The 12,390-nt window shown below is 37.7% G+C and overlaps 1 protein-coding gene across 1 annotated transcript; it reads left to right on the top strand.

Annotated features, from left to right (window-relative positions):
- Nucleotides 1-3,769: 3,769 nt before the first annotated feature.
- Nucleotides 3,770-11,941, top strand: LOC134740204 (uncharacterized). The gene is made up of 3 exons (XM_063670578.1): nt 3,770-3,825; nt 6,129-6,382; nt 10,304-11,941. Exon 3 carries the CDS (start codon nt 10,741-10,743, stop codon nt 11,374-11,376), a length of 636 nt encoding a protein of 211 aa, XP_063526648.1. The 5' UTR covers nt 3,770-3,825; nt 6,129-6,382; nt 10,304-10,740; the 3' UTR covers nt 11,377-11,941.
- Nucleotides 11,942-12,390: the final 449 nt, after the last annotated feature.

The following is a 12,390-nucleotide window of genomic DNA, read 5'->3' as shown; positions in this document are numbered from 1 at the left end:
TGTGAATAATTATAAGATGAATGACATAGGGAAATGGTATTTAAATGTTGGCCTCTCTTAACAGTTTTTAAAGTCGTATCTGAAATGTTAAGAGAATGTATATATTAATACTTTCACCTATCTATGCATACATACCCACACATTTATTTAGATGGATAGGTACATATATACATACATATATGTGGTTCTCTTTGTGTCCTTAGAATGTACATCAATACCAGGAAAGCTTAGAATATTAGAACTTGATATTCTAAGAACATTCTTGAAATGAGAAAACTGAAATCCAGATAATCACTTAGGATCAAAGAACCAGTTTAAGAACTGGCTCTCACATCTGTTAGCTGCCAGCAAAGGAATGTTTCAATTGACATCATTTTAAGGATTAGCTCAAATTTGAAAGTAAGACTTTTGCACCTACAAAAAGCACAGAGATTTCAAAGAGGAATTAAGAAGAGACTCAAAAACATGATCATTTTAACTAACAAAATAAAGGTCAAATGAACAATGAACTCTAAAATATTCTGTTCTTTTTATTTATGTTGTTCAGCTGGTAACTGTAGCTGGTGACTGTAGTCTTGTGTCTATGCTGCATTTCCTAGAAATTGGAGCTAGCTTTTTAAAAAAGCTAAGCAATTAATTTTGAAATAAACCCAAAAGAGCATACAAATTAGTGTTTATACTGTAATTATGTGGGTCTTCAGCTACCGGTTGCATTGTCTAGACCATTTATACAATGCACCCTTGCAGCTCAACTGCTTTTGGAGTTTGGTCCAAAATGAAAAGCATTGTACCCAAAATCTCTGTTGGACAATCACCTGTAGTATAATAGTCTGCTTGTAAAGCCTGATTTTAAAGAACAGCTATTGAAATAGAATACATCTGACATCAGAAATGTCACATTAACAGTTTAGTAAAAAGTCTATAATGCTGCCGGCTTTAAGATAAAGAAACAACTGAGGTCAGGTGTGGTGGCTCATGCCTGTAATCCCAGCACTTTGGGAAGCCAAGGCAGGAGGATCACTTGAGGTCAGGAGTTTGAGGCCAGCCTGGCAAACATGGTGAAACCCCATCTCTACTAAAAATACAAAAATTAGCTGGTCGTGGTGGCCCACACTTGTAGTCCCAGCTATGCGGGAGGCTGAGGCAGGATAATCACTTCAACCCAGGCGGCAGAGGTTGTAGCGAGCTGAGATCGCGCCACTGCACTCCAGCCTGGTGACAGAGTGAGACTCCATCTCAAAAAAAAAAAAAAGAAAAAGAAACTGAGGACTTTTATTTTCGAGTAAAGGACATGGCATGTGTCAAATAAATGCACACCAACATTTCAGGAGCAATATTGCAGGAATGCATGTTTGTTTTATGCAGGTTTAATGCTAAACATCCATGAATACTAAATAATTATTATTAATACTAAACGTCTACTATTGCCCATGTGAAAGCATTGACTGGAATTTTACAGTCATAACCATGTGTCAAAGAGTCAGAAAGTAAGAAATAAGGTAAATCGGGAAAAAGAGAGATTATTCATAATTATTCAAGTTCCCTCAAGACAAAAAAAGTTATCTCAGTCCTATGTGTATTAGTCTGAATAAGCTAGGTTGTGCTGTGGTAGCTAATACTTCCCTAAATCTCAGTGGTTTAACCCAGAAAGGCTTATTTCTCAATCCCACCAGACCACTTGTCCTCCAGGACAGCTGAGGGACTCAATCTGCTTACATCTTATTGCTATGAATCTTGGTGCACATACTTTCAAGGCCACCATGACAGCAGAGGAGAAAGCTAAAGGTAGCATATCAGTTTTCAAATGCTTCAGCTCATTGGCTACCTTCCTGCCATCCTGAGAGATTGGCTACCTTCCTGCCATCCTGAGAGATTGGCTACCTTCCTGCCATCCTGAGAGATGTGGGGAGCATATGGATATTCTATGAGGGGCAAATGTCTGTCCCACCATATGACCCTAATCTGTCTCCATCTAAATGTAGGCTAGGAGAAGTTGGAGATTAATTCCCAATTGTTCTAAGGAGGATTTCTCCAGCCCCCTTTTAATTTGTCACACTCTGATCAATGCCAACATAAATGTTGAAACTGATTTGTTTATACAACAAAATACTCAGGAGCTTCTTTACCTTCATGGGATGCACAAGTCCTATCTTTTTTTTTTTTTTTTTTGAGCAGCCTTCTTAGCAGACGCCAGTGTTTCTCAGCCTGAAAGGGATTGGGCTTTCTGTCAACTCCTGTGGTGCCTACACATTTCCTAGTCCCAGAAACACCCTGATTAGGCAGTTGTGAGATTTGAGTGCTCAGTGTTGTAACAGGGTTTTGTTCTTTTCCATGAAGAGTTTCCTTTGTACTATTACTTTCTATTTCAGGTCATGGTTTTGCTTACGTTAATTTGATGATTCTCTCTAGAAAGTATACCTGAACTGTACAAATTCTGCCTTAGCTCTTAATAGCCTCCATAAATTAAGGTTCCTGGAGCCCCTACCATTCCCCAAAAAGTGGGGGTGGGAATATTTCGGGCTTCTGATCTTGTCCTTTTTTGTTTAAATTTTGCTCAAAAATTTTTTTTACCATAAAGAAATCTCCATATAATATTTTCCAACAGAGTTAGCCAAGAATATATCCTAAGTTGGAAGCATTACATGTGTTACCATTTAGCACTGATATATCACTTAAATATGCACTCAATTGCAATGTGCTTCACCCAGCAGTGTGAACTCATGTGTATGGCACTGAATGGGTGTCTTGGGTTCCCTTCCAGCTCCCAAGCACTTTCATGCCATAACCTTGATTGAGTCACTCAACATTCTTCTGCAGGATTTCCACAGAGAGGCGAGAGATGAACAGAGATGACATGTATAAAACACACATTCTTTGAGGAGAGGGAAAGTGTTACATGAATTGAATGGTGAGGCATGAGCACTTGGCTATTCGTCTATATGATATATGTCATTTATGGGAGATGTTAACTCCATCCTGAGGGCTTAAAAATAATTCAGATTTTACTCTGACAATTCTGCTAAGATACATGAAACAAGAGTGGTCTTCTAACATAGCTTCTTCCATGACCCTGAACCCCAGTGCCAGAATCCCTTATTTAACTTCCTATTCTGCTCATTTATTAAAATGTGTTGGGTTTGTTTCAAGACTGCTTAAACTCTCTGCCTTGTGTTTGCTGATTAAGCTAGAAAACATTCTTATTTTATTTTAACAGCATATTTAATTTTATTTATTTACTTTCCTTGTCTCCTCTGGTCTCCACTCATAGTCTCCAAACTTGCTTCATTAGAAATGTACAGTTAAGCAATATTTTCCAAGAAAGAAGAGTTTGGGGACCTGCTTCCTGGAAATATTAACAGACCCTTGGTGAGAAAAGGCTTCTCCATTAAAATTGCTTAGTAAAATCAAGACTAGCAGGTGCTTTGGCCAATATTTTTTAATGCATTTGATGCAGTTTTATTTTAAAGGACATTAGTTAAAATTTTACTAGTTTTTATAGCCCATTGAAGTAGATTTAATACTGTATTTTATTTTTCCTTGTTAGCTTAAGCCTGTCATTTATTTTTTTTTCTCTGACTTCTCATAAAACAGGTCTTGAAGTATCTAGGATTTGGTTAATTGACAGAGCTTAGTCAAAGAATGTGTCTGTTTAATAAAGAAAACAATGCCCAATCTACACTCGGTCCTTATGTGATAAGATTGACCAAAATAGACATGAAAGATGAATTGGAACCACATCATGGAAGACACCAGAGACAATGATGAGGAGGTTGGAATGTACTAAGTAGAAGACGAAGCTCCTTGAAGAGTTCTGAGGCAGAGATAGTATGTTATCGCCATTGTGTTTTAACAAAATGAACTTGTTAGTATAAAGATTGAATTTAAAAAAAAATATAAATGGAAAAAAGACCATTAAAGGGACATTTTTAATGAGACCAAAGCTAGTCCAGTAGCAGTGAGAATGAAGAGAAAAGGATACACTGAAAGGCCTTTCAAAGGTAAAATGAGCAGATCTTAATGGCCAATGAGGTAGAGGTGGTAAGGACTGAAATGTGAAAATGAGACAGAGGATGAATTAATGAACCTGTGTTGTATAAATGGTAAAAGGAAAATCCAGTACTTCCAGATCCACTCTCATACCCATATTTGTGTTTCATGGCACACCGATTCTGAATCTAGTAGATTATTAACAATCTGCCTTTCTTGTCTACTATGTAACCTTGGCCTCAGTGACTATATTTCTGATCAGTGGATGCTTTAGGAAAGGCAGGGCAACAGGATGTTTTTAAAATCCAGTTCTTCCTTTATCTCAATTGCCTTAAGACTGAACAAAGGTGAGGGAACAATGCACAAAGAAAATGGTGTTGCTGAAAACATTCTGATGCTTTTGTTCTCCACGGCCTCTGAGCATTGATACCTTGGTGGCCAACAAGCTACCTGACCACTTAAGAGCTGGAGTACCTCAGAACACAAAAAGATACTTCACAGGAAGATTTATGGTTGCAGCAAAGCATTCCATAGTGTTGAGCTTTAGCAATAAACTTGAATATCACCAGATTAGCTTGGTATGACATTCATAAACAATAATTTTTACAGTTTACTGTCAACTATATGCAATGTCTGAGCAATCTTCTTGGACGATTGCTCGGGTGACCTATTTATTTATGGGATGGGTCATCTTAACTCAGTGGACTAAGGTCTCAAACATAATAGTTGTTATGAACGTGTAGGCAAACTTGAGGGCTAAATTCAGTACTTTTTCTCAGTCGTTTGGCTGGGGGGAGAAAAAAGAACAGAAAAGGACCTATCTCTGTCTCCCAGCATGATTACTGAAAACAAGTTTAAAAAGAAACCTATACTGATTATTCAATTTCAATGTCTCCCCCCAATAAACACCCATTGAATAACTTGAAAGATACTGGAAAGATCAGAAAGCTACTCAAAAAGCTACATGACTGTTTAACACAAATGAACTAATTGTCTATGGGTATTACATGGAGTGAGTGATCAAGGCCTGGGTAGTTGAATAAGGTATCATCAATAAGCTGGAATTTGAATGAGGCCTTCAAGGACAGGTAGATCTTGAGTGAGTAGAGAAGAAAAGGCAAAGTATTTAGGAAATGATAAATATAGGCTCACACAGAAAGTGTCTGTGCTGACCAAGAAGAACATCTATTTCAAATTGAATCCAGATAGAGGATTTATTGGCTCATGTCACTACAAAGTCCAGGAGTTCATCTTTAGGGACTGAAACACCACTACCAGAACACTACCTCTAATCTTCTGTCAGCTCTTTTTTCCTTTGTGTTAACTTTACATTCTGGAAGGCACTCAAACAGTTGCAGCAAAATTGTGGACAGTGGATGGAGGCTTGCACCATTCTCAGCTGTCCCATAGAGCAGTGAAAAATATCACTTCTCTGTAGTTGATCCATCAAAAGTCTCAGTATCACCATTGATTCCAACCATCTTGAATTATCTACCCATTTCTGAACCAACCACTACAGTAAGGAAGATGAAACATCCTGATTGGTCAAGCTGGCATTACATGGATCAGGGAATGGGGATAAACATAACTAGTTATCATTAGATATTACTGAAAAGGCAAAACAAGAGATGTTCCCTATAGCACTAATGCATTTGGATATTATACAGATCAATCTGAGATGAATAAAAACTACTTTAATGGAGTAATGAAAAATATGATAGGAGGAAGTACTGATATAAGATCAGTAACAAAGTAGTATGGATTTTTTTTCTGTAAAACATGAGAAATCATTGAAGATTTTTGAACACGGAAGTGCCTTTTCAGTTCAAACGATACTTTAATTTCAAATATGTCAACTAAAAATGTTCTTTCACAGAGAAGAAAGTTTGCTAAATGCATTGAAGTTACATTTTTATAGAAAAGTTATATATTTAATGGAAAGTGTTAATATACAAATTAGTTTTCTCAATGTCTATGAAGTTGTGTGAAAGTGAAAAAGAAGGCTTCATCTACCCAATAAATTTTATTAGAGCAACTTCACATATTAGCTGACATGAATGTAAAGTGAAGTAAAGAACAGCCTCTCATTTTCTTTATTCATTAATTCATTTGTTTATGTCTTTCTCTCTTCCACATCCAAGGCATTCAAGCCAGCATAGCTTGCATCCAAAGGAAAATATGGATTTGGTCACCTGCATCTGAATAATATTACTCTGGAATGACAAGACAACTGAAAATACCTTCTTCAATGAACCCCAAATCTGTGTCAAGAAGTGTGCTAATATACTAGACAGCATGCGTACTTTGCAAGATGAATATTATTGTTCCCATTTCACAGATGAGTAAACTGAAGTTTAAAGAGTTTACAGAAAATTTCCCCAAAAAAACACAACTGGTAAGTGTCGGGCATGTAGGAGTGAAAGCCAGTCTGTCTAACTCCCAATCTGTGTTCTTTTTACTATACTAGGTTGCCTTTCCACAACTGAACTTGCTAATGGTATTGTTTCTAAGGTCGCTGACTAGAGTCCCAATTTAAAACAAACAAAAAAAAGCTTCACTGTTGATGAAATTACTTGTCAAGAACAAGTTCCTGGTTTGCCAAAAGCAATAGCTGTTCTACGTCACAAGAACTTAAAATCACTCTCTCACACACACACACATGTGCGTGCATGTACACATACACATACACAAATACATGGAGAGAGAGAGAGAGAGAAAGTTTCACTGTATACTACTTATGTATAATTCTGATTTTTGTAAATTAAGTGTAACGTTAAATTTCCTGGAGACTTTGAATATTTTAAAAGAATGCTGGAATGGGTATTTTTGTAAAGTGAATGATATATTAATGTGGCTACTTTCTGTATTACTCATTATTCATTATTTCAGATATGAATATAGCTGAGTTATTCTAAAGTCTGACCCCCACGCATTTTGAAGCAAAAAGTATGATCAGTGTGTGGCTTCAGAAAGAATAAACAGCCAAAATGTTAAATATGTTATCTGAAACCTAATATTGTCTTAAACTTTATGCCATCCTAAACATTAAAGATGAGAGCTGGCTTCGAGCTGGGAACATGGTTAGGTACATCCGGTCACCTGGGGTGATATTTTTTTCTAAATCCTTCATCTACATTAGCTGCCTCCCAATCAACAGTTTTGAGTTCTGATGTGGTTGATGTATTTGAGCAAAGCTACCCTTGAGGCTCATAAAAGAGGCAGTTAGCCTCTCACCAACTCTAATGTATATGGAGAGAACCCCATAAAATAAACATACTTCAAGTTGTTTGCCCAGTAATGGATATTTGACCTACCCCACACCCTTCCCTAATGCCAGCATAAGTGGTGTTTGAAGAGCAAAGCAAATTCCATTTCAGTTCTAAAGCTTGGTCTGATGCACTTTGACTAACATTTCAAACTTTAGGGAGCAGCTTCACCATAAATATCTCTTCAAGCAGCTCTTGAGTTGGCCATTATTCCACGAATGTAGCAATTATTTCCATCTACACAGAAAACACAAAGGCTTCTGTGGCCAGCTGAAAAGAAGAGGTATACTGTAAATACTATAGAAACCAAATAGCTAGAACCAATAGCTGAAAGAAAAGAGTTATGGCCTTTCTTTATCCATTTGCCTAACTCCCAATCAGGAAATGATGCTCCTTAAATTCAGCAATGCACTGCACATGAAAAGTCTGAAAATTTCATAGACCACTGATGCATAGCTACCCTTAAATAAACTGATCCTATATAAATAGTCAAAGATGTGCATCAAGGTTTAGCTACAACGATGTCCATGGCAGTCTTATTTCATTAGCGAGAAATTGAAAATGATCCAGGTATACAACAAAAGGTGTGTCAGTTTTCTATTGCCATATAACACATTACCACAGGCTTAGTGGCTGAAAACAGCACAAATGTATTATATTAAAGTTCTGTAAGTCAGAAGCCCGTTGGGCTTTTCTGGGTTCTCTGCTTCAAGTCTTCACCAAGCTAAAATCAAGGTGTCAGAGGAGCTGCATTCCATAGCGGAGGTTGTAGGGAAGAATAGGCCCCCATTTCCTCTTTGTAGTAGGACTGACATCTTTGTTTCCTTACTGATTGTCAGATGATAACTGTTCCTAGCTTCTAGAGACCTCCAAATTTCCTGGCTTATGATGGGGCCGGTCCTTCTCACATCACAGCTCCCTGATCTGTGCTTCTGCCTCCTTCTTTCATTATGAAATGCCATGTGATTACATTGGACCCACCTGATAACCCAAGAAACTCTCCCTGCCTGAAGATGAGTAACCTTAATTCTATCTGCACAAAAGAAGTTGTCATGTAATTTAACATATTCACAGATTCCAGGGATTAGGGCATGTTGATCTTTGGGGACCTATCACAATAGGGTAGCAGTCAAATAAAGCATGGAATATGCATGAACTTAAATGGAATATAAGTAAAAGTGATTGTGTTAAAAAATTACTGGCATAAGAAAATGCTAAGTAAAATATCACATTGAAAAACATTAAAGTTAAAAAACAGGTTACTCAATAGTATGGATGGTTTCACCCCATTTTTTTGTAGAGTGAAAAAAATCTGTTTGATATATGTATGACAGGTCTGCATATCTCTACCTAGTTCTACATCTGTTCAATACTTGTATATCTATCTAGGTAAAAAGGTATACCCCAAAATATTCATTGGTTATTTCTGAGGTTGGGGATTACAGGTGAATACTTTTAGATTAACATATATTTTTGAACTTATCTAAAATGAATAAGTATATTATCTACAACACACACACATGTAAATTTTTTAAATTAAAGCTTTCTTTTATAAGTAGAGTGCAGTAGCTAACCCTTTGGTCAGCCAATTGACCAACCTAAAGCACCAAAAACTGTTTCTGTAAGATATAGTGAAATTCTCACTCTCATGGGACTGAACCCAATTCTAGTTCTCAGCCACCCTGCTCTAGTTCTGAAAAATCCAATCTTTATCCCAGTGTCCCAATAGCTATTAAACAAAATTATAAGAGAAGGATCTCACTGACTCTCTACAGCTACAATAATATATTGTTGTTTAATGTCATCTCTGAGAAATTTTCTGACATGGTGCAGTCTGAAACATCCATATATCAGTGTTGGGTTTGGTTTTAATTTCAGATAGCTAAAAAATAAGTCTTTCTCCTCCTTTTGGTTTTAAAGTATAAGCAGATCTAGCTTTGATGTACAAATCTTATAAACGAAACAATTTGCTGTCCCCACCCAAAGACAGCTAGTGCAACTCCAGAAAGAAGGATCCATCCTTAACAGTTTACTCTGCGTTCTAACTGTGGTTTCCGTAAGAACATACTGTATACAACTTTGTTCCTAAGGTTATTTCTGTTGGTGCCAAATTGACTTCAATTCACAACAATCATGTGGTGCATTCCCATGTAACTTGGATGTTCTCTTCTAAAGAAAACATGGGGGTTTTTTCTTAAGCAACCTTTTCTGTTTATGGAAGATTCACCTCCACCCTGGGGATTATACTTAGAGTCAGTCTCCAAATGTGGATTTAATTATTAAAAGACATAGCAAATACCTTGATTTCTACCTAAGACTAGACTGAAGACCATGTCCTATCAGTAGCAGATTGGTGGGGCACCTTAGAGCATTGTGGTTAAAAAGTATGGGCTCTCCTGCCAAAATCCTGGGGTACCAAAATTATTGGGTTCAAATCCTGTCTCTGACCTTTCTCTATGTGACTGTAAACCAATTATTTAATCTCTATATTCCCCAGTTTGTAAAACAAAGATAATATTACCTAAATTCAAAGACTATTCTGAGGTTTGAATGAATTAAACATATAGAGTACTTGGAGCACTGCCTGATATGTGCTAGTAATAGTAGTTGCAAGAGAACCATGTAAAGGAGACGGTAATACTATTTACAGTATTATCCATGACGAGAGAGAAAGAGATTCTTTAAAAGAATCATGACCATTTACCAAGAGTGCAAGAAGCTAACATTCTACTAACTAGCCTGCTACCCTTCTGCTGCAAGACTTTTGAACTGGCTTTTCTCTGAACCACATGCTTCTTCACTGAAATATCCATATGGTCCATTATCTCACTTCCTTCAGGACTTTGCAGTAATAACTTCTCAGTGAAGCCCATCTTGGTCACCCAATTTAAAATTACACCACCACCCTCAATCTGGTACTCCCATTCCTCCTACCTGATTTCTTTTCTTCTACTGCGCTTTTAACATTCCACATAATTTATTTATTGTGTTTACTGTTACATAAGTTCCAGGAGAGCACAGATGTATGTCCTTTTCTTTTCTTTTTTTAGAGATGACATCTCACTCTGTTGCCCAGGCTGAAGTGTGTCTGTTTGACATTGTTAATACATCCTCAGCATCTACAATAGCACTTGACTCATAGTTGATCTGTATAAATATTTGCTCAGTGAGTGAATAGCCACTACCTTGAAGAGTAGTGGCTTTGTCTAAAATGGAATCAAAGATTCAACTCAGAGCTCCCTCAACAATCCTAATGGGAGCCCAAGATAGTATGTGTTTCTCCCCTGATAAGATCTCCAGTGGAAGTTCTAAATTGATAAAGTGAGGCAGAACAGTAGTCTGGGTCATCAAGATGGCTGACTAGAAGCTCCCAGGACTTGCCTCCTCCACAGAAAAGACACAAAACAATAAATAGATAACTCTTGTATAGAATATCTAAAGAAAAACACTGGAATCCAGCAAGAAAGTGACAAAGACCCTCTAAGGCATGGAAATTCATGATGGCAGCATAGAGAGGGAAGCAAAGCAGGCAGCCAGGATGAATTCAGAGTCAAGAGGGATTCCCCATTGCAGGGAAAAGATAAGCAGAAGATCTCCAGAAATCCACATTCTCACCACAGATACCTACAATCATAACTACAGGAGAGTCCTCACAGGCTTCAAAGGCCCTCAGTCCAGTATACTATACTGGGGAGCTACCTGGAGCCAACGTGGCTGCATTATTCCAGAAAGAAGATTCACACTTGGTCACCCTCACTCCGCAGGAACCAGGCTGCTGCAGCAAAATAGCATTTTGAGAGCAAAGAAACCACCAGAGTACAACCTGACAGATGGCCCAATAGCAGTTACATTTCCACATCCCTGGGACTCACTGACATCTTACCACATTCATCCAAAGGTCTGCAGCATTGTGACACCAGCTGGACCCAGAGGTACAGCTGAGAACCCAGCACCCAAGTTCATGAAGCACCCTACACCCTGGGGAACAGGAAGTCCCGCGCAGCAGAAAGGCTGCCGACAGAACCCAGGGAGCCAGTGCGTGCCCTTCCAGAACCTGAGAACCACCTGCCTGGGGACCAGAGAAATGGCCCACCCATGGCTTGCTGCTGCTCCCCACCAATGACCCTGCCACCTCCAGCAGGGATGCTGCATGCCCACATGTGCTACCTAAAGGCACAATGACCAGCCTACCCAATGTTCACATCCTCAACAAAACCATGCCACAGCCACCACAAACAACCAAAGTCTAGGCCACTGAGGCACTTGCAGTCAAATAAATCATACAGAGACTACTGCACTTACGTAGCATCAAAGCCAGAGCAACCTACCCAACCTACACTATAGAACACATCTATAGGAAAAAGTCTTTCCCTGCAAAAGCAACTCTATAGAATTGGAAGAAGTGACTGTTCTGCCAGATGCGCAAATATCAACATAAGGACACAAGAAATATGAAGAAGCAAGGAAATATAACACTTACAAAGGAAAACAATAATTTTCCAGTAACAGATCTGAAAGATAAAGAAATCTACGAAATGCCTGAAAATGAATGAAATATGATGATCTTAAGGAAATTCAGTAAGATATAAGAAAACAAATAGACAGTTCAACCCAATCAGGAAAACAATTCATGATCTGAATAAGAAATTCAACAGAGATAGATATTATTAGAAAGAACCAGATAGAAATCTTGGAACTTAAGAATTTAATTAATGAAATAAAAAATACAATTAAGCATTTCAACAGTAGAAGAGCTCAAACAGAAGAAAGAATATCTGAATTTGAAGGATGGTTTTTAAAATAACCCAGTCAGACAAAAACAAAGAAGCAGACAATACAAAAGAATAAGGAAACCATATGGGACATACGGACACCATTATACAAATAAATATTTGCATAATGGAAGTTTCAGAAGAAAGGATAGACAAAGTCATAGAAAAATAACCAATAAAATAATAGCTGAAAACTTCCCAAGTCTTGTGAGAGATATAGACATCCAGATACAGGGTGCTTAAATATCCCCAAATAGGTTCAACCCACAAAGGACCTCTCTGAGACATATTATAGCTAAGGTGTCAAAAGGTGAAGATGAAGAGAGAATTCTGAAAACGAAAACAGAAAAGCATCAAGTCACACA

Source organism: Pongo pygmaeus, chromosome 8 (genome assembly GCF_028885625.2).
Source record: "Pongo pygmaeus isolate AG05252 chromosome 8, NHGRI_mPonPyg2-v2.0_pri, whole genome shotgun sequence".
Classification (NCBI taxonomy): Eukaryota; Metazoa; Chordata; class Mammalia; order Primates; family Hominidae; genus Pongo; species Pongo pygmaeus.
The sequence above is the reverse complement of the archived record's forward strand: the minus strand, read 5'-3'. Positions and strand labels throughout refer to the sequence as shown.

What these genes read in the sequence shown, in the direction of transcription:
- LOC134740204 (XM_063670578.1), top strand. Translation starts at nt 10,741, where the DNA reads ATGGAAATTCATGATGGCAGCATAGAGAGGGAAGCAAAGCAGGCAGCC.